Source organism: Rhodnius prolixus, unplaced genomic scaffold (assembly GCF_049639745.1).
Source record: "Rhodnius prolixus isolate KJV_2025 unplaced genomic scaffold, Rpr scaffold_8, whole genome shotgun sequence".
In the NCBI taxonomy this organism is placed as follows: domain Eukaryota; kingdom Metazoa; phylum Arthropoda; class Insecta; order Hemiptera; family Reduviidae; genus Rhodnius; species Rhodnius prolixus.
This window is the reverse complement of record NW_027411593.1, coordinates 7,986,339-8,008,709: the sequence shown is the minus strand read 5'-3', so window position 1 is coordinate 8,008,709 and position 22,371 is coordinate 7,986,339. Positions and strand designations below refer to the sequence as shown.

General features: G+C 35.6%; 1 protein-coding gene across 2 annotated transcripts in view; it reads left to right on the top strand.

Annotated features, from left to right (window-relative positions):
* LOC141450799 (ras-GEF domain-containing family member 1B-like) overlaps positions 1 to 22,371 on the top strand; it is a 450,679-nt gene that overhangs the window by 279,821 nt on the left and 148,487 nt on the right. For both annotated transcript variants that reach the window (XM_074121605.1, XM_074121606.1), the window contains exon 4: positions 17,420 to 17,620. In XM_074121605.1, the coding sequence (XP_073977706.1) occupies positions 17,420 to 17,620 (201 nt within the window). The remainder of the gene's footprint in view (positions 1 to 17,419; positions 17,621 to 22,371) is intronic.

The following is a 22,371-nucleotide window of genomic DNA, read 5'->3' as shown; positions in this document are numbered from 1 at the left end:
CAGTTATTGAGTCAGTTTGGTGTAGAGATTTCAACTTCACTCATGTTTTCATCTAGCAATTATTGCAACGACTTATGAAAACATAAGTGAAGCCGGATTCTTTACATCAGACAGAACATGGATGCTGCAAGACAAACCTATTTACCACAACTCTTTATTTCTTGGTACATTTATTCGATCCTCTATCCTGACTAGTGTCATGATTTGGTCCACTTGAAACCGCTTGTTTTTGCCCCAGAATCGACAATGCCATTTCCATTTACTCACCAATCAGACAGTATATTGTTAAAATTTATTTTGTTTATTAAATTTATAAATATTTTAATATTTGAATTTTTATTCAAACGTATAAAAGAATCCGTATTCAACATATTTACCTAAATTTACTTTTATCTTAGTTTATTATACAGAGAGTGAGTGAGAGATTTACTGTATTTATGTATCTCTATATATATTTATGTATTTTCCATCCTGTGAAGCTTGTATAATTTACTAACACTTGTTATATTGATACATTCAATGGTTTTATTTGAATTACTTCAAGCAGAAATTCATTGTGTATAGAGATTAATAAAATGAATTTGAATGCTTTTAGTATTATGATCCTACGATAAATATATTGTCAATATTGTAAATGTATTTCTTCACAATTTTGTCCAATTCCGTTAAATTGATTTATTATTGGTTTGGGTAATCAATTATGACGGAAGTTAGAAAAGTTAATTTCGAACTATTGTATTGAAATGTCAGTTCGTTAATATTTCGTATATATTCAAGATTATTACTTTTCTAGACTACATCTAAATTCTGGAATCAACGCTTCTGAATACGTAGAACCTTAACTTCGTATCGCTTAAGCTATCCGTTCTTACCTGTAAAGTCTCTTCTGTTGCCTACCTTAATCCGTCTTAGATAGGAGGATAATAGCCTTTCATAGGCTTTTCCTTAATGTTCTCACCCATCAGTGGCTAGATTGTTACCAGATCATTTCCAGTTCCTGTCAAAGCTTCCAAATAATCGAGAAGGCTGTGTGATCCGGTGCATAACTTCTTGGTTCTACCTCTAGGATTTATTCATCCGCATTTCTAGTCCAATGCATCAACCATTATGTGTGATATTTGGTAAAATGTTGATTATATATTGAGTAGACATGATTCAGTCCTTAATGCCTTAGAATATTTTAATTTAATTACCAAATTACGCCCTTATCTTCCTAAACCCATTAATACCTTTAGCATTACCACGTTATTAGTAAATACTATCGTCTTCATATTTGGTTGAATAGAAAATGTATGCAAACCTAGTGTATACACATATTCTGAAGAGAATAATAATACAGTTAGTTTATATTCACAAAGTGTGGGCCTATAAGCGGCCGTTTGGAGGCGCGGAGGCGGTGAAGAGGACAAAATGGTTGGACCATTTAGCGTTTACTTAACTTCCCTCTGCTCCCATTCCGGCTCGGGGTAATTTACTGCACCTCACGTGCTTACACGCCCAAAGAAATATTTTACACTAAAGCATCAAGTTCAGCTTACATGTTCGGAGCTTTCTTCAACTGGTCTTTTTCTCTCCCTTTTTTTAATGGCCCACTTCATGCTCAAATAAAGAATGGAGCTGTTTATTCTTAGATTTAAATCTAAGGCGTGTCTCCCTTAGCTTCTAAATAATTCCTGGAGCCTTCTCAAAAGTCTTCGGTCTCCGGTGTGTACTCTCGCAAGAGGTAACACTGCCCTCCAATCAGACAGTAAGCTGGCAGAGGCTCTTAGGAAGCGGAAATCTAAGGTGTGACTTACCTGAATTTGAACCCAGAATTTTTGGCAAAACGCGCTACCAACTGATCTAACTTCTTCCCTTATAGGCTGTTATATTAACTGTTCCATCTCATTCTGAGTTTTGCTGGTCCTTTAGTCCCTTAGCAGGGAAGAAGAGGGTTCCTCCAGTGTTGTGCCTTCTGTACAGTTATTAAGGGCTCCGTTCCACCAAACAATATAGTGTACTCTATATAATATATACACCTCCTTCACTTCAGACCTTCTACACTACCAAACCCAATCAAGAACACTTGTTATCAACGTCAATAACACTCGTGCTCCCAAATTTTACATATAATTTACAAAAACCAAAAAACTAACAATAGGATGAAACCAACAACTACCAATTTCAGTTATGATATATTTTTATTATGCCGCGAGCTTTCCACCTAGGGACTAGGTCATCTTCTGGGCTAATTGACAATGTAATATTTTACATTATTAAAGGGTTGGTGTGTCCTCTGTCTTGTCTGCTCATGGACTGAGTGTGAGTCTCACTCGCATAATAAATCTCGGCATAGTAAAAAAATAAATACAAAATATGACTGAAATTGGCAGTTATTTTTTCATCCTAATGAAACAATGAATCAGTCACCAAAAATAATGAACAGTAATTAGAAAAAAAAAATAACTAAAAGTGAACTATAAGGAACGCGCGGATATCACTGGTTCGTATCCAGCTGCTAGCCCTTAAATTTTCTTTTCCTAGGAGCTCTTTACAGCTCCGGCTTTTGGACAGTGTGATCTGTAACGAGAGGAAACTGTACAGAGGCTGGAAAAATGTTTTTAAGAAAATTTCCAATTTGAAGAAAATCCACTACCAGCCTCTTTGCTGGATAAACTTTTTAGTTTTTTATGCGATTATTAGTTGGTCCACAAGAGCATACTTGCTGCATAACTGAGGACCATCTGTCCGTCGAAGGACGACGCTATAGTTGGGTTACTAAATATATTGTGGGAGCCCTTCTGCCCGACTAAGTTTATTAAGGCATCGGCAGTTTATTGTCTATTGATATGGCACTGGTTGATTTCAATTCCACCCTACTGATTTGTTTGGTAAATTTTGGTTTAGAAAACTTTAGGAAAAGTGGGAGTTAGGGTATCATCAAGGGATAGAGCTCCGTTTTATAAATCTAGGATCAATGTGCCCTTTAAAAAAAAAAAGCAAAAAAGAAAGAAATCAATAAAAGAAGGGCTATAGCTGTTTTATATACTTTGTTAACCCTTGGTAGTTCTATAAATATTATTTAGTTATTTTTTATAACTTTTCACCTCAGCATTATTCCAGTAAATTGCTCGGTTTTGACATTCGCATGGAACAAAACCCAACCTGTATTAAGTAGATGATTCTTGTTGAATGTTCATGTTGGGACTTGTTCACTTGATCAGACTAATGAGTAGAAATCAGATGCACCATAGGACCCAAAACAAGTTATACAAGAACTTCTTGCCAAAAAGAAGAAAAGAGAGGGGATATCTTCCATTTAATATAACTCTTGGGAAAAGTTATGTCGGTTATGTCAGATATTTCAACAAGTGGTTCCATGATAAAATTAATCTGTTCTGCTCCTTGTTTTTGCTGATGATATTGACACAGCCGCCATCATCATACTGGAAGATGCTGCTTTATGCTTAGATCTCAGAATTAATCAGTCTAAAACTAAGTACAAGGTTGACTGACGAAATGGTTTCTCGGAAGAGAAATGTTATCAAAAGGCCCGCATAACTTTAATAGGGTAGTCGTATTTATCAAACTAAGCTCCCAAGTGTAAGCCCTTTAATATTTTTAAGTACATCTAGTCGTTCTTAGTACAAATCCCAAGTTTTTAGGAAATCAAATTACGTATCTATGCTGGAAGGAAGTCCAAGTGATGCTCGACTTGCTCGTCTCATGTGGTAGATGCAATAAAATGGGTTGATATAAGTTTAATTATTAACATCTCGGTTTTAATTAAAAACCACTCGCAACTAAATAAATATTTTTATTCAATACAATTTTTGATGATTAAAAATAACAATGCTTTCATTAATTCGAGCTTTACACTGTGGCATCCATGCATGTATTTCCCAACATCACCCCCCCCCCCCCGAAAAGTGAAAAACAATCTGTTCCCTTAGACTGCGGAAAACATAATTTCATGTTTTTCATACTACACATAGAAAATTAAATACATTTACATATTTCAGCTTTATTTATTATTATTTTTATTTGATAGCAGCAACACGTGGAAATTAACTTCAATTTTTCCATGTAAAAAGTAACTTCATTGTTACATTCAGTTTGTACATTTAAAATGTACCCTCTATATTTGAATTTCCCTATTTTTGTCTCGTTCTATAGGAAAATTGCTTCATAGTGTGAAATTTGTGTGGAATTATTTTTCTGACGGTTGTGTAGAAAATTAGTGTTTCCTACGTTGAACCAACGAATGCAGAATTTGCTTCTTGGTAACAAGAACTTGCGATTCGCATTAATGTTAAAATAAACATTAAAGTGGTTTTCCGCAAGAACATTTCAATCATGTTTACAAGTATTCATGAAAATTAGTTTACGCGTTTAGGTACGATGTTGTTTACCAAAAAAGAACAAGAACAATTAGGGACAAAATTAGGCTCAGTGATTTTACTGGGTTTCAACGCGGAGAGAGATCATGAGTTCGAATCCAGCTGCTGACCTGTTAGATTTCCCTTTTCCTAGGAGCTTCTTACATCTCACTGTCCTGTAATAAACAGTGTTTTCTGTAACGAAAGAAAACTGTCCAGAGGCCGGCAGTGCACTGGAAAAAGCTCTGGGGAGCCACTGACAGATGTTGACATTTAAAAATAAATGAATTAAATAAGAACAATTTCTGAAAATGCCCGTTTTTCTCCTTTTATAGTAAAGTTTATCTCAAAATCTATCAGATCTGGGTTGTTGCAAAAAAATTACAGTCATAAAGGAGGATTTGCCCTATATTTTAAAGATAATTTGGGTATTTTATCTTTTATAGAAAAAGAGAAAAAAATTTGTTAAAGTTGGATGTTTTTCAACATTAACACTTTTTTTCATGCAGTTTTTGACGTTCTTGTTGGATAGTTTTAATCTGATTGCAGTGTCATATTTTATAAAAATGTTAACGTTTCCAGCAGAGTTTTTTATTTTTTACTTCTTTTTTTTTGATTGGATTCACGTTTAAAGTTTATTCACTGCTTAAAGCACAACTTGAAATTGTAGAAAGAATTACTTTAGAAAATTCCTTAAATGTATTAAGTAAAAACAAAGTTAAAATTCTTTTCATTCTCTTAAGATTGTCTTCCGCTTTCTCCTACTATTGTAGTGTTTTTCTTCTTTTTTTCTACCAGTTGGTCTTAACATTGGATCAATGTTCTTAAACATTCTCCAGCAGCAGCTTCATTATCTTTAGAGCTTGGGCTTTCGGTCCTACATTTTACAAAGTGAGAGAAAATTAAAACTGCCTTTATATAAGACAAAACTATTCTCGTCTCTTTCTTAGAATTTGTGCACTTGTATTTTGAATATATTATCTTGTAAAAAATGCTCAAGTTTTGGACAGCAGTCATTTGTTATAAGTTTCTTCTTAGTTATCGTGAAATATTGTAATTAGTTTTAAAATCGCTTTTTGTTAAAGTATTCCCATTATTCTCCCTGGATGTTCAAAAAAAAAAAAAAAAAAGCCAGGACTAGTTTTAGTGTTACGAGGCGTGTACACGAACAAGTACAAACATGTATACTTTTTAACAAGTACCAGTTAAGCGTGGAATTTAATTTTAAAAAAAACCCACAGTGTGCGGAATTAAAATCAGCCAATGACGTGTATACACGTCGAACGCAGGGCAAAACAACCAAAAGTTTACAATAGTCGTAATAGTCACTGCAAACGACTTTTTCTACAATCTCTGGGAGCTTGAGATTACAGAGCATTCTGTGCTCATTCAAAAATCTTGCACCGCTTGCACGCTCTGGTTAACTATGGACGTAAGAGCTTTTACAAGGAAGAAAAGAGCTTTTTGAATTCTGTGCAAAATGAAATCATGCTCGTACTGAGATCTCTAAGGTGAAAAACGGGCATTGCACAAGGGTTGAGAGCTTCTATTTGTGTGCGTAATTCCCCAATCTCTAATGCGGAGACCAAACATGTACCAACCACTAATCATTTGCCTGACTCCCACAGCAGTTCTGTTGGTAAAGATAAAAGGAAACATCCCACCAAATAATATTCTTAATTGTATTTTATTAAAATTTCGAGTTTTTATAGTTAATGGCAATTTTATATTTTTCATAACGAGTATACCACGTCGAACGCGCTTAACTGGTTAACAATTTTATTTTTTACATGAAAACCTGGTACCTTAATCTACTTTTCTACGTAATAATTGCCATAAATATTAAGGCACTTAACGTATCGTACAACCCAGCTTTTGAATTCCATCCTCATAGAAATCTACCGCCTGACAACCATTAGCAACACGCTCGTTTTGACACCTCATCGTTATCGCCGTAGTGACTATCCATGCACCCAGATGCATCTTCAGAAACAGGTGGTAGTCCACTGGGTGCTATAAATCGAGACTGTACGGAGGGTCAACTTTCTACAACAAATCTTCAGTAGTGCACACATTGTTTCCAACATCATGAACATTCGTGCGGCCATCTTGAAAAGCTGTAACCTCCCATTTTTTGGATCCATTTCCGCTGCTCATAATGTTTTCTCCTTAAACTGATTTCACGATAAATTTCAACCTCTTTCACACCTTTAGTACGTAATTTCACCGTGGGCAGAATTCTCTGTCCATGGAGCCATTTTAAGTACTCACAAACAAACAAACGTAAACAAGGTCAAATGTTTCCGTTATAGCGCTTTATTCCTTCCTTCAGATGTAGGTCAAACGCAGCACTACAGCGGCCCAATTTCAAAATGGTACTTGCTTTTTTAAAAAAAAAAGAAGCCTCGTAAACTTTCTTTAGGATGCCTCTAACCAAGTTTCAGTGAGTGGTATCTTTAATCAGGATTGAATTGAGCTCTTTATTATGCAGTGGCGGCTTATCTAGGAGGGAGGAACGCCGTTCCACCATCGATCCTTGGAAGATTTGTGCTGGGAAGTTGGTAACTTAGTACCAGCTTGCGTTTAATACTATATAGTCCATTTTACTAGCCGCTGGCTAAATTTTGACCCAGGCTCTACTTCTCTTTCTTCTGGTCTGATTTGTTTGCAGTCACTAAGTTGTGGCTTATATCCATTCTTACTCATTCAACTTATCCAACATTTTTCTTATAATTAATCCAATTTTCTTGCAATTAGCTCATAGTTTGAGTAAACATTACAGTATTGGGTTATATTAATTAGTGTTTTTCTTAAGTTATTAACTTGTACGTAATTCTCCTTCGGTACTTTAGCACTAGAGAAGATTATTTTAGAAATTATAAATGTGGGTACCCCTTTCACTTCCGTTTCAGGAAGTTTTTCCCTCGAAAGGATCTTAAAACCTCTTTTGGAATACACTACCTCGAAAACAGGAAGTTTCCACTTTTAATTTACTCCTAAATAAGGGAAAGGGTACAAGAAAAAAGAAAGAATTTTATTTATTACATGAAAAAATAAATACATATGTACAATGGCGTGCCAATACGAAAGCAATTTTCAATATGGCGACCCAAGCTTTCTGCCAAGCTCTTCTCTTGTGACCCACAAAATTTACAGACACTGCCACCGTTATCACATATTCACAAAGCTCCCCAGCTTTACCGACTTGTCAGGAGAGCAGCTCATTCTCCTACCTACCTGCCTATGTATATATAGCCGTATTTCCAGTGTAAAGGTAATGAGAAAGCTTCGGGTTTTTGGGGATCCTCTACGATTTAGTAAAGCTTCGCCTTCTGTCATCTATGATATACGATTGTGCTTAATATTTGGTATAGTGTACTATCGCCTCCAGCATAATAATTACATAAATTGTGCAAAATATAAATCATAAAATTGAATAATGAGGCAAAAAACGCGAAAAAACCTCAGCTGATAGGAAAGTTCTACATACATCAGGGAGTCCTTAACTCTCCAGTGCCTGTGCACAGTGTCCAAACTATAGTTCCCTATTTGCCTGCATAGGTGGTTGTGACATGATTCACACTTGCTGAAGAAAACCAGTAGCGAGGTACTTGATGTAGTGATCTACATAGTCCTTGTTGGTGTTGGCGTGTAAGTCTATAATACGGTCTGTAGCGAGCGGAAGTTGTCACCAGTCTGAGGAATTTATTTTGTATGATCTGCAGCGAGGCGATATTGGATCGACATGTCAGACACTCCAGGAGGGACAAAGCATAAAGTAACATGGGCCTAACCACTACCTTGTATAGGAGGAGTTTATTTTCTGGGGATAGTTGGGAGTCCCGGCAGAACAGCGGGAATCGGGAAAGGGAACACCAATTTGACTATTCGCCTGGATCCTCTAAGACTTATCCAGAGGTAGGAACTTCACTAGAACAATAATCTTTTATCTTCAGTCGATGATTGTAGTATTTATTAAATAATGTACGAAATCTTTTATATATTCTCCAAGATTACGTTATCTTACAATTGGCTTTTGTTTGAACATTGTAATTAAATTCAAATTAAACACATTTAAAAGTTCCTTCATTAAGACAAAAGTTTCCAAAAAGGAGAATTGGTTTTAAGTATACAATTTAAAATCAGATTACAGTTGCTACTAAAGAGAGGCTGTAGCTAACTTGTTAGTTTATCATTCCGTGTGTGAGAGAGGTAGAGATAAACTTTCATCTGTCCTCTCTATTGCCTTTTAACGCTAACATTATCTTCAAATTTAGAGTGAAATCTAATAATAATATGCTACAGTTTGCCGCAGTTAGAATATATCTGTATTTAAATTATTTATTTATTTAGTATCTAAATTTTTTAGTCGTTTTCTTTTTTGCAGTACTCTTCAGCTGTTTGAAGAGTGATTTACACAGAATAAGAAGTGATTTTAAAAAAAAATACTTTGGGATGTAATTAATTTGATTAATGCATAAAATACAGATTCGTATCTTTTTAATAATGAAATATCACGTATAATTAATTTAAATAATAAATTAATTTAGATTAAAACTGGTAGCCAATCTAAAAATATATAATTTATTGTTCTTCTCTAGGTTATTAGCCCCAGGGTTGTTAGAGGTTGTAGGAATTTCTACATTTAATGGATATACCCTCTTAACAGTGTAGTGTTTAGCAGAGTAGTTGTATGAAGAACGGGATCCAAAGGGCTTATTTCAAGGAGAAAAGGAATAAGTGTACCAGCAGCAGTAGGAGGAGAAGAAGGGTTTGTGTTAAAGCAATTTTCAATATGGCGACCCAAGCTTTCTGCCAAGCTCTTCTCTTGTGACCCACAAAATTTACAGACACTGCCACCGTTATCACATATTCACAAAGCTCCCCAGCTTTACCGACTTGTCAGGAGAGCAGCTCATTCTCCTACCTACCTGCCTATGTATATATAGCCGTATTTCCAGTGTAAAGGTAATGAGAAAGCTTCGGGTTTTTGGGGATCCTCTACGATTTAGTAAAGCTTCGCCTTCTGTCATCTATGATATACGATTGTGCTTAATATTTGGTATAGTGTAGAATTTACCTGCTCCGAGGTTTTACGGCTTCAAAACTAGTATTATATTAAAACATTTTAAAGAATCATTCCACATTTATATTAATTTTAAAGTTCTAAATCGTTGTGTGTTAGATTGTAAAGAAAGTTTTCCAGGTTTCGACTTGTGCACTTTACTAAGCATTTTCTTTCTACTTAACTTGAACTTAATATCTTGTTGCTAGTAGGGTCTTTTAATAGCATATTTTTAAGTCTTTCATTAAATAAAGCTTAATCATCCTAGTTTTCCAAAACCATTGCGTCCAGAAAGCAATTTTGGGCCATTATCTTTAATAAGTTCAAATTAAGATAAAGGTCTTCTTTTTTTTTTCAATTTAAAGCGTGTCAACGTCTCTTGTCATTGGCGCCCGGAGCTTTTATCAATTTCACTACAAGTCTGCGGACAGTAAGCTTTAAGAAGCAACTATAAAAGCAACCATCACATCATTTTAATGTGCCCATTATGCAAGACTTCTTGACCGAATGATTACGATAAGAATCTCTTGCCAGGGTGTTGGTCTAGTGATCAAGAGCGTGGCTTTGTAAGTAGGAGGTCCCCAGTTCGAATCCCTCGTATGACTACATTTTATTTAAAAAAGTGTTATGATGTATTAAGTATTGTGAATTACTGCACCCGCCGGATTCGAACTGGGAGATCTCCCATTTATAAAGCCACGCTCTTGACCACTAGACCAACACCCGCCCCTCCCAGGCAAGATATTCTCACCGTAATCATAGGGGTACATTAAAATGATGTGATTGCTTTTATTTGATGATAAAACAAATTTATCCTAATTCTCCCATTACCATTACATTACACTACATGTTTTAAAATCTTCAATTATTATTATTTTTGTTCTTTGCATCACAAATAACATTTTTTGCAGTCAGAGGACCTCCAAAAACGTGTATTTCTGGTGGAAAATTAATATTGAATACCGATCACGAATAGATAAAATTGTAACTTTGATCTTAAATATCTCAACAAATATTACGGATATCGAAACGGGGTCAACGTCATTTTTCACAGTTTTCTTTGTAGTTCTCATAATCATTGTCGAAACCAGTGGTCCTTATGAAACCTTAATTAGGTTTTTGGCCGTAACTCCTCCAAAAATGAAGACACAGCATCGGGGTTGGATAGTTTGAAAACTAGACAAAAAAAAACATATAGTTTAGTTCGTGGGTTTTTTCGAAATTCCGCTTTCCTAAAAAGTTATTAGCGATTGGTGCGTTTTAAATGGATCTCCCTGTATAATAATAATTTCGCTTATTAGATGAGATAAAGTAAAAGTATATGGAACTGTCACTATTTATAGTAAAAAGGCAGCTTAGTTGAAAATGCTTTTTGACCCTACCTTGACCGGATAATAATAATAATAAAAATTATTGTACTGATATTACCTTGAATTTATTTACAAGGGTTTACTATTTTACAGACATCTACCCAGACCTTTCAAAGTATATCCTGTAGGTATATTTAACAATAGAACTGCCAGCAATTGCCATTTGGAAGGATATAGCATGTAATCCTGTTCCTAGTAGAATGGTGGAATCTTCACCCTTCTAGATTATTTATATCCTCGCCCTTCCTCTGCCTCAGAGGGCACCCTTTACCCTTAGCCCTTATTCCAGTCATCCCATCAAGCTATAACCAAACTGTTCGTGTACATAGTATTACCTTTAGAAGTGGCGCTTAGTTTTCACACACTGTGTGCCAGTAAATCACAGATTTCTCTCTGTTAGATTTTCTAGTTCGAGAGAAACCATGGTTTACTATAATGTGATCTAATTGAAAATGTTCGTTTCATTTCCAGTTTTTGATAAATATTATCATTTCTTTTTGAACATATGTTGAGCTCTTAAATCTTTGATTAAAAAAATAATAATAATAATAATAATATTTGTAGAAATTATTATTTTTTCTTACCCGAAGTAAAAGGATGTATTACGATCGTACTTTCACCGGAAATACAGTCGACTCTCGATAATTCGAAACTCGATAATTCGAATTTTTCGATAATTCGAACTCTACAACTGCTAACTTCGGTAAATCGAAAAAATTCAGTGTATTTAGATAAGCTCGATAATTCGAAATCCTTTTCTTAACAACAGGGGGAGAGAAGGCTCTATAATTCGAACGAGGCCGCTTCCCCTCTTTATACATAATTCGAATTTTCCCTAGTAATGTTTACTTCTCATTTTCCGCTTATTGTTCATTTCCTGCGTAATGTTTCCCTCCTTCCAGCCCAGTTTAACTTTACAATTCTCTTTCTTAGTTTGTCACGATAGGAAGTACGTCTCCCTTACTGTGTCCCACAAAGAAAACAGTATTGTGGCCATGAAAAGTGGTTCGAAAAAAAGAAGATATCGCCAAAACTTTCAATATTCCACCATCAACGCTTTCTACAATTCTAAGTCACTCGACTAAGTCAAGCCACATTGTAACAAAAAACTGTTCTTCATTTTTTTAATTAGGTACATATGTATATTATTATGTATTGAAATGTTAATACATATGTAATTTTTTTTGTTCTTTTTTGTCGTTTTCATTATTTTACTTTTTTACTTGAGGCTGTATATGTCTAAAACTTAGGTAAGCTCATACGTATTTTCAATATACGTATGTACATACATATATACATAATAAAAACTCTTAATAATTCGAATTTTGTTTTCCCTTCTTGATAATTCGAACTCTCGATAATTCGAATTTTTCTTGTAGTCCCTTGGATTTCGATTTATCGATAGTCGACTGTACATGCTTCAAATTATCTGAATTTGGATGAAATTTTTTTCAGTTTTGAGTTTAACCGTAAATATTTATTTTGTGGTCTTTTAAGTCTGAAAAACAGGTGATTTTTTTCAGAAATTGATTTAAAAATGAGTGTAGTGCGATGACTACACACTCTACATACGGACAGACTAATTTGTAAAAAAATAAAAAAATCATTAGACTCTGGGAAAAGACAAAACGGATGTTTTGAGTGTAAATTCCATATCGAAAATTTTGCATCATCATAATCATCATAACATTTCCTCTTTTATTTGCACATTAAGAGGAAACGTGAAAACGTGTGAATGTCAACAGAATTCTTGCATTTCTTGGTTTGAAACGATGAAGTAATTTTATCGCGTAGTCTTAGCGTCTATGCGTGCCATCCTCACTAAACAAAGAAGACACTCCTCACTGATTTTTAATTTGAGATTTTAAATTAAATTTAAAATTTAATTCCTTTGATTGAGTCTGGCACCCAGGACTATTGTGGAAGTTAAAGAGAGCTCTTCCATCAACTTATTACTATTAATTATATTATCATTTCTTACCGACCGCTTCTTTAAAGATAAGTTGTGGATCTACCTCTTCCGACTACTCTCTGGCACAGGCTGGTGTACCTCAAGGTAGTATTCTCCGGACCGCTTCTCTATACTGTGTACACATCTGACCTACCAACTGACTCAGAACACACTGCTCTGCACTTACGCTGACGATCCTGCTATTCTCTCTCTTCTAACTCAGACGCCACCACAGCTTCCTCTCATCTACACAAACTAGAACCCTGGGCCCACCAACTGACTCTGCACACACTGCTCTGCACTCACGCTGACGATACTGCTATTCTCTCTCCTCTAACTCAGACGCCACTACAGCTTCCTCTCATCTACAATCTCATCTACACAAACTACAGAACCCTGGGCCTACCAACTGACTCTGCACACACTGCTCTGCACTTACGCTGACGATACTACTATTCTCTCTCTTCTAACTCAGACGCCACTACAGCTTCCTCTCATCTACAGTCTCATCTACACAAACTACAGAACCCTGGGCCTACCAACTGACTCTGCACACACTGCTCTGCACTTACGCTGACGATCCTGCTATTCTCTCTCTTCTAACTCAGACGCCACTACAGCTTACTCTCATCTACAGTCTCATCTACACAAACTACAGAACCCTGGGCCTACCAACTGACTCTACACACACTGCTCTGCACTTACGCTGACGATACTGCTATTCTCTCTCTTCTAACTCAGACGCCACTACAGCTTCCTCTCATCTACAGTCTCATCTACACAAACTAGAACCCTGGGCCTACCAACTGACTCTGCACTCACTGCTCTGCACTTACGCTGACGATACTGCTATTCTCTCTCTTCTAACTCAGACGCCACTACAGCTTCCTCTCATCTACAATCTCATCTACACAAACTACAGAACCCTGGGCCAAAAAGTGGAGAGTCAAATTCAATACTCAAAAGCGCGAACGGATAAATTTTACTCTGCGTCGTAATTCTTGTCCCTCTATAAGTTTTAACTCAATTCCTCTTCCTCTTCTGCTAATTTAGTTCGCTACCTTGGGATGTACATCGACAAAAGATTAACGTGAAATCCGCACACTAAACTGAAAAGACTTGAACTCAAATGACGAAACAAATCAATGTTACGACTAATACAACAGTGTACTTAAACCGATCTGGACTTACGTACTTGAACTGTAGGGTTCAGCCAAACTTTCCAATTCACAAAATATACAGTCCTTCCAATCAAAAATTCTCCGACAGATTACTAATTCTCCATTTTATGTCTCTAACTCCACCCTCCATAACGATCTCAAAATCTCATACGTAACTGACGAATCTAAATCTAAATATAGAAAATTCTTTGACTCTCTTCCATTCTGTACCAATCCTCTTGTTCGATATCTCGCCTCCAAAACGATTCCAGATCGTCCTCCACGACTATTGAAACGCTGTTGGCCTCGTGACCATCTCCAGTAGTGTAAGAAACTCTAGCGAGAGTGATGCTGGTGGGCAGCTTCTCTCCTCAAGCTGATCCAGTCATGAAGTCTTCTTTTATCATATTTACAGATTGCATTTTATTCTTTTTGTAGATTGTGAATAGCAAATAAATTAAAAATAAAAAAAATTAATTACTTGTGATTAGGGTTAGTTCATTTAAAGAAAATTTTTCTATAACACATTTTTTGTTTTCTGTTATTGATCAATTCATTTTATCTTATATTGATATTTTGATTGAAATTTTAATTTTCATCAATATTTCTTGTTATCATCAAAGAAAAAAGTGTATTTGTGGAGGGGGGGTCTATTTGTTGAAAGCGCTCTTAACAATTGTGTATTTTTCCATTAATTATCGTTGAAAAAATTTTCCACTTTCGCAGAATTAAAAGAGAAATTGAAAAATGAAGTACCTTAGTTTATTGATTAATAAACTCCAGAAAGTTGAAGTTTAAATAAAAAACTTAAACAAGGTTGGCTTGTTTGTAAAAGGGAAACTAAATGCCTGGAACTTGTTCATTCATTTCATAATGTTCCCCCTCTACTTCTTTTATGTTTAATTTAAATTTATATTTGTATTTGTTAAAATTTAATTGGCTCTATGTTCCAACTGGATTCCTTTTCAAGAAATGAATTCATTTAACAAAAAAATAGATTCCCCCAAAGTAATTATATGGTCAGTTCAAACACAGAGAGAGCCGTTCATGCAATATAACTAAATACATTTGGATAAAGATAGGATATTCTAAGCGTGGAAGAAAGGGTTGTTATTTTTGGAAACGCCCACATTGAGAAGAGTTAATCGTGTAGAAAATGGTTATCACTGTTTGAAAATGTTGTTAAATGGAACTGAAAATGAAATTTTCATCAAAATATAATCTTGGTCTGCTCTTTTCTCTTGTTGCAAGTTTATTTTGGAGTTTAATGAAACTTTAAAAGACTATTTCTACTCAGAATTTTGTACCAAAGGGATAGCTGGAGTTGATTGGATTATACTTCTACAATATTTTATATAAATGTATGGTAAAAATTAAAATAAAGTAATGGCTACTTTTTTTTGGACGGTCTTTCTACCAAATTTTGAAAATATCTTGGACGGAGGCTGATTATTGAAGCAAAACTGATGATTTCTTTTTTGAATGTAAGTTTGGCAAAAACTTTTTAAAGCAAAGATTTTCTTTTTATTCTTAATTCAGCCATGATTTAAAAATATATTATTCACTTATTGAATACCAAGTGAGGCGCCACGGTAGCCGAGCGGGTTAAGAGGCGAGACCTGCAAAGCTAATATGTATTGTTGGTTAGTGGGTTCGATTCCCGGTCTAAGGGTCTTGGATTTTATTTAATGGTTAAATGAGAAATAGTAAAAGTACGTTTGCTATTCGCCTCCGTCCACGACACCTAGTAAATGGTAGTTGGACGTTAAGCCCCGCCTGAAAAAATAGGCGATTACTTTACTTTTTATTTTTTTACTTTTATTGGATACCAAGTTTTTTTTTATTCGGCAACATTCATTCGTACAACGGCTGAGAGACTAAGTGAGTGATTGTATCCCTTAAATGCGCATGATTGGTGGATCCAATCTTCTAACGTCTAATCAAATACTGAAGATGATTGTGGCTTCAAAGCAACAGAAGGCCTACACTGTATTAAGACTATTTAGAGGTACCTTGAAGTGAACACGTAGCACTGGTTAGAAGCTTGTTACGTTGAGAGTAAATACGATAAGACTATATGTGAATTGAAAGCAAGTAGCCTTGGCAACAATCAATCGAATGTTTCCATTACTCTTCTTGGATTCACTCTTAATACTCAAAGGGTATTGAGATTGGGCATGGGTATTTATTTTGTCTTATTGTGACCAGTCTGGTGGAATGGATATTGTCAAACTTTGGACAATATCCTTGTCTTAGAGGATTCAACAGCTAGGACAATAAAAAATATAACGTAGATGTGTTTACTGGTTTTACAAACAGCTGTCATAAGAGACAAAAATAAAGCTCTCTTTCATGGGTTACTGATGTTCGGAGCAAGGATACTCAGCTTCTCCGATATCGCGGCTGAGAGGGCGGCTAAAATTAGCCTTCTAAACAGCCTCAAAATTAAATCTGACATTTGCCTCTACAGAAGAAGAAAAAAATTGATTTGAAAGCCTAGCAGAAGCAATGGGCGGTCCGTCAGTGTATGAAGTCCTAGAAGATCGACAACCTGGATATCCTCAGATCAGTACCTTTGTTTTAGATTGCTTACTGGACGCCATTAACTTGAAACCTTTGCATTGAAGATGCCATGCAACGTTAAACCGCAGTCAATTCTCACAAATCTGAAAGATGTTCTTGAGAATCTAGTGGGCAGCTAAATATCCAAATTGTATTAGGTTATCGTTGAGTATTCGCACGCATGTTAATTGTTTTTCTGTGTCGTGCTGTGCTTGACGGAAACAAAGAGTAGAATAGAAAATGGGACGGGACCTACGCCCCACGGCTCCGCAGCCACAAGAGGCTTATTGGACCCTCCAATTTGAATCTAGTTGTCGAAACCTTCCCTTCTGAAAACGTTGAGGACTTTCCCTACTAGTTCCTTTTGCGCTACTATCTCCTTTGGCCTCAAACTTCCGAAGAGACAGTAAAATAAGTGAAGTCCAAATTTCTGCACCAAACCGATTAATCTGCCTATAATTTTGGATAAAAGTCTCCGAGTATACAAGAAATATGCGTGCTTCTTATCCAGCAGATCATAACATCAACGTTCTCAATTTATTAGGTTAATTGACACAGAATAACGGAAGTCTTTTTGATTTGCAACTACGGCTGCAAAGGAGGAAGTTATAAGAATTCTAGCCTAAACATTTTCACCATTTTCACTGACTATAACTATAAGAGGTATAATTACTTTCTTGCAGGACCTAAACTATAATTCCTATTTCCCAGCAGACTTCCACACCTCCATAATAATGAAAATAATTTTCCACTTACCAGAATTTTCTGAAAATGTCAACTTCCCTCACCGATTTCACTGTTTCTTCATTTATATTACTTGTCTACAGAAATAAACTTTCCATTAAAAGGAAAATTCTATTAAAAATTAATTTTCCTTTATCACTTATTTTAGATAATAGTACCTGCTAAATGAATAACTGTTCATTTTCTTTTCTTTCTTTTTTTTGTTACAGTCTGTGATGTACCGTGAGGGAAATCTAGTTTCCGGAAGACTGGAAGCTTTAATCCAACACATGGTGCCTACTGCGGATTATTATCCGGATAGAGCTTTTCTATTTGCCTTTCTACTCACTTCCAGGCTCTTTGTCAAGCCGCACGATCTACTTGGACAGATTTCTGCTAATTGTAGGGAACACATGAAAGTTATTAATAAGGTAATACAAATTTTTTTTATTATGTATTTTTTTTTTTATTAAAAAGGTTACAAAATTTAATTAACCTTTTAATTTTAATTACAAATAAAATGACCATCATAAATTAAGTCAAATGAAGTTCTTTTTTTTTGTTTTTAGAACGAGAAGGTAATTAATGAACTTGTGTTATATGTATGTTTATATATTTTTTTTCGCCCCCGGCTACACCTTTTACTTATGCCTGACATTTCCTTTTGACTTTGTGGCCAATTCCCCAGTTTAAAAACAATCCTGTATGAAATTCATGCTCAACTTTGTAGGGCTTATAATTGTCATTGTGCTTAATGGAGAACTTTTAGTTAATTACGGTCTTATCATCTACTTGTTTATTAATCAAAATCAAAAAAAAAAAAATTCTATTTAAAACTTTATTTTTAGAAATTTGATTCAATTTGTCAAGTTTTTCTCTTTATATATAAAAACTCAATGATATATGGTGCCTTCGTAAATAATAAATTACTGTTACAATAAATTGAACAGCCCTAACACCAGTATGAAATACTATCTAATCAAAATCTAGGTATTGGTGATGTACGAGGGTCGTTTGAAAAGTCTGTGCAAAAATAAAAACTACTTAATTTTTTGGGGTAAACCTTTTTTATTTTTCAACATAGTCTCCTTTTAGGCTTATACACTTAGTCCAACGCTGCTCTAGTTTGTTGATCCCTTCCGAATAATAGGATTTGTCCAAGTCTGAAAAATAGCCATTCGTTTCTGCAATCACCTCCTCGTTTGAATAAAATCTTTTTCCCGCCAGCCATTTCTTCATATTGGGGAAGAAATAGTAGTCCGAGGGAGCCAAGTCTGGAGAATAAGGGGGATGTGAAACGAGTTGGAACCCTATTTCCATTAATTTTGCGACCACAACTGCTGAGGTGTGAGCTGGTGCGTTGTCGTGATGGAAAAGGACTTTTTTGTGGGCCAATCGTGGGCGTTTTTCTAATAATATACAAGTATTGAAAATATGGTTAAGATAGGCAGTGCTGGATAATCTCTTTATCCTTCATAGTACGCATGTGTATTGTAATCCCTGACTGGTATCGGGCTTACATCCATTATCAGAGAAAAGTTGATCAGTTTGGTCTACGAGGTGCGGCTGTTAAATAACGAGACTATTGCTGTAAAATATTTTATTTTAAATTTATACATATTTAGTTATTATCACCTTCAATATACACCCCTCCCCTATCCCTACAACGGCTCCATGCGAATTTACCATTGTTCTGAAACAGTGCTAAAAGTCTTTTTCTTTGAGCTCCTGCATGGCGCATGCCGCTTTTTCTTTCACAACTTCAACGGACCGAGAAATCGTGTTCCTTTTAATGCAGATTTGACTTTGGGGGAACAGATAAAAGTCACATGGGGTCAGATCAGGCGAATAAGGCGGATGGCCTAAAATTGGGATGTTGTACTTGGCTAGAAACGTCTTGTGACAGACAATGACAGTGTGAGCCGGCGCCGGTTGTCTTGATGGAGAACCTCGTGACTTGTTCTTTCACAAATCGGGTCGTTTTGTCCTTACTGTTTCACGGAGTAGAGCAAGCACCTCACGGTAGTAATGTTGATTAATTATAATCGATATTTTCATCCGTTTTGGATACGGAAGGGCGGACCCGGGCGGTCATCATCTCCGACGTCTTCTCGGCCATCTTGGAAACGCTTGAACCACTCAAAAAACTTGCGCACGTGATACAACATTCATCGCCATGAACTTCTATTAATAAAAGATAAGTTTCAGTAGCGGTTTTACCAAGTATTATGTGAAATTTCACGACAATTCGTTTCTCTACTACATGTGTAGTAGTATCATGTTTTCGGCAAAACAAAACTAACACCTCTTACAACACAAACGACGTTTCCGGTCAGACAGATTTCTCTACAAACACGTGAGACGCTGCTGCAATCGAAAGTGAAGGCTTTACGCTTCACAGCTGTCGGTCGTTAGGGATTTGGCGCATGCATAGTTCTTCTGTAGCCAGCATCAGTCTCGTTATTTAATAGCCACGCCTCGTACGTATAGTCCGGAAAAGACATTGTACAGAACGGTTTCTTCGAGTTTCCTGTCAAAGATTCTTAAGCCGGTCAATTTTGATTTAAACAGTTTTCTTAGATAATATAGATTTTAGTGGTATTCTGGGACATTATGACGTCACACTTCCTTCCAATGCCCAATTTTCTTGTAGTACAATATTGACGTCATTGATCAAATTCTAATTTTACCCCCAAAAATTGCATTTATCTATTTAATTACGACATCATTTTAATCTATTTAAATTTTGTTTTTCTTACTTTGTTAAATTTTGTTTACAGTGATTAGCTACATTAGCTAAACTATTGTTTAGAATTGTGCTTAGATTCATTTGTACGTTTATTTTAGTGGAGCCACTTATTGCCAATCGGTTGCAATGGTCGTGAAAGCTTATCAGCTTAATGAAATGTGCTTAGTAACGCTGTTTTCCATTAGTATTGTTTAAATATGCTTCAAAATACACCAATTACAACCAAACTAATTCCAGATTTGAGGACAGACAAATAAAAAAAGAATATAAAGAAGCATTATAAGGGATATTAAATTCTAGTTTATGTATTTATATCTGAATTTATGTTGCAATAAATATGGAAAGGGATTAACGATAAATAAACTGTTTACGCAAAATTCTGGTTTGTTACAAAAATTACCATAGCAAAGTAATGGGTAAACACCAAACTGATGTGAAAACATACGATTTTCATTTAGTAAATAAATACATTACATAGATTTATTTATTTCGACATATACAAAAACGTATTTAGATATAAATTTTAAGTTCAAAATTGAACAAAACTAGAACCAAATTCATTTTATTTTCTATGATTTACACTAGGATAGTAGAGAAATGGATGGCGAGTCTGTGCTTAAAAAAAAACTGAATAATGGTCCGTAAGAAATAAGTAAAGTAATTACTTATTTTTTACAGGCAGACTTTACGTCCAACTACCAAATTAGGTGTCGTGGACGGAGGCGATTAGCTAACTATACTTTAATGTGAATTTCTCATATAAACCATTGGGAATATATGGCTAGTACCGCAATACATCTTAGGTGTGCTGGGCTATCCTATAACTGCTCGGCTATCGCGGACGGAGGCGATTAGCTAACTATACTTTACTGTGAATTTCTCATATAAACCATTGGGAATATAGATTAGAACCGCAATACATCTCAGCATTGTGGGTCTAGCTTATAACCGCTCGGCTATCGTGGACGGAGGCGATTAGCTAACTATACTTTACTGTGAATTTCTCATATAAACCATTGGGAATATAGACTAGTACCGCAATATATCTTAGCTGTGCAGGTCTTGCCTATAACCGCTCGGCTATCGTGGCGATCAGTTAACTATACTTTACGGTAAATTTCTCATATAAACCATTGGGAATATAGACTAGTACCGCAATGCATCTTAGCTGTGCGGGTCTAGCCTATAACCGCACTCCTTATTAGAGTTAAATATCTTCCTGAATTTGTAATTTTAAGAGAAATTAGATTTGGAACAAAGTACCTTGTGGATGGTTTTCTTCTGAAGTTCTACAGACTGTGAAATAGTTTGGTGTAATTTAGAGAATTATGAAATAGTGTTAAAAGTTTATTCTTCGCTTCTTGGTAGAAAGTACTTTGGAAAAGAAGAACTAGTGGAAACAGTAGTGCTAAAAGCAAAGTTGGGAATTCCTTGAGAGCAGTACAAGTGTTTACCTTTAAGATGTACAATGTAAAGATATAAAGTTTTTAGCAAAAGTGGCCGTACCAAACGTGATACTTTATTTATGTTTACACAAGTTAACGTCCAAGCTATTGTCAATGAAAGCAGAGATTGGCACTTTCTGAGAAGACTTTAGGTAGCTGGAACTAATGGCTCAAGAAAAGGGATTTTTAGGAAAGTAGACTGGCTTGGGATAAGATTTGGTGCGTGAAGGACAGTGGAAATCTGGGGCGAGAAGGGTCGCTTGGTGACAGCAGCTCTAGGACTAAGGGTGTCACCCACCTCTCAAGTGGCCCTACCTACTTAGGTACTTAACTCCCTGAAAACTGTGTTTCGTTTACTCACGTTTTAGTAAGTCCTACACTTGACAATATGCTACCCATCTGGACAACAACTAGAAGAAACTAATTCCCAAACAAGTAATGTTTCATTCCATTCATTATACAAGAGTTGTTGTTGTTAATATATTGTTGTTGGTTTCTTGTTTTTATTGAATGGAAATTCAAGCGATAAAGAAATAAGCAAAAATCTGTTAAAAATTGTGGCGAATTTCTAGCTGAAGCGAAAAGTTTTGGTACAAATATCGTTAACCGAGCTTTTAAGGGTAATCCCGTTTCAATACTTGAAATCTACCTAGGGTGTCCCAAGAATAGAGAAACCAGACTCTCCAGGAAAATTCCAGAGATCAGTTTTCCTCACTTCCGGGTGTCTCATGCATCTTTCCTCGTAAAGTCGTCCCCTTAAATTTTAAAGTTGGCCCCCCCGCCAAAATTAGGAAATTGGCAGTTTTTTAAAGAGGAAATACTCCAGCTTATCCTTATTGGTAAACCTCAGTAACCGGCAGATTATGATAACCACCACTTTTAAGCCTAAAAAAAAACCTCTCTCCCACAGACACGCCATTTCCTGCTTCCATACCCAGTGACTAAGTCAAGGTTTCTGGTGAAGTAAAATGCCCTGTTAAGCTCACGT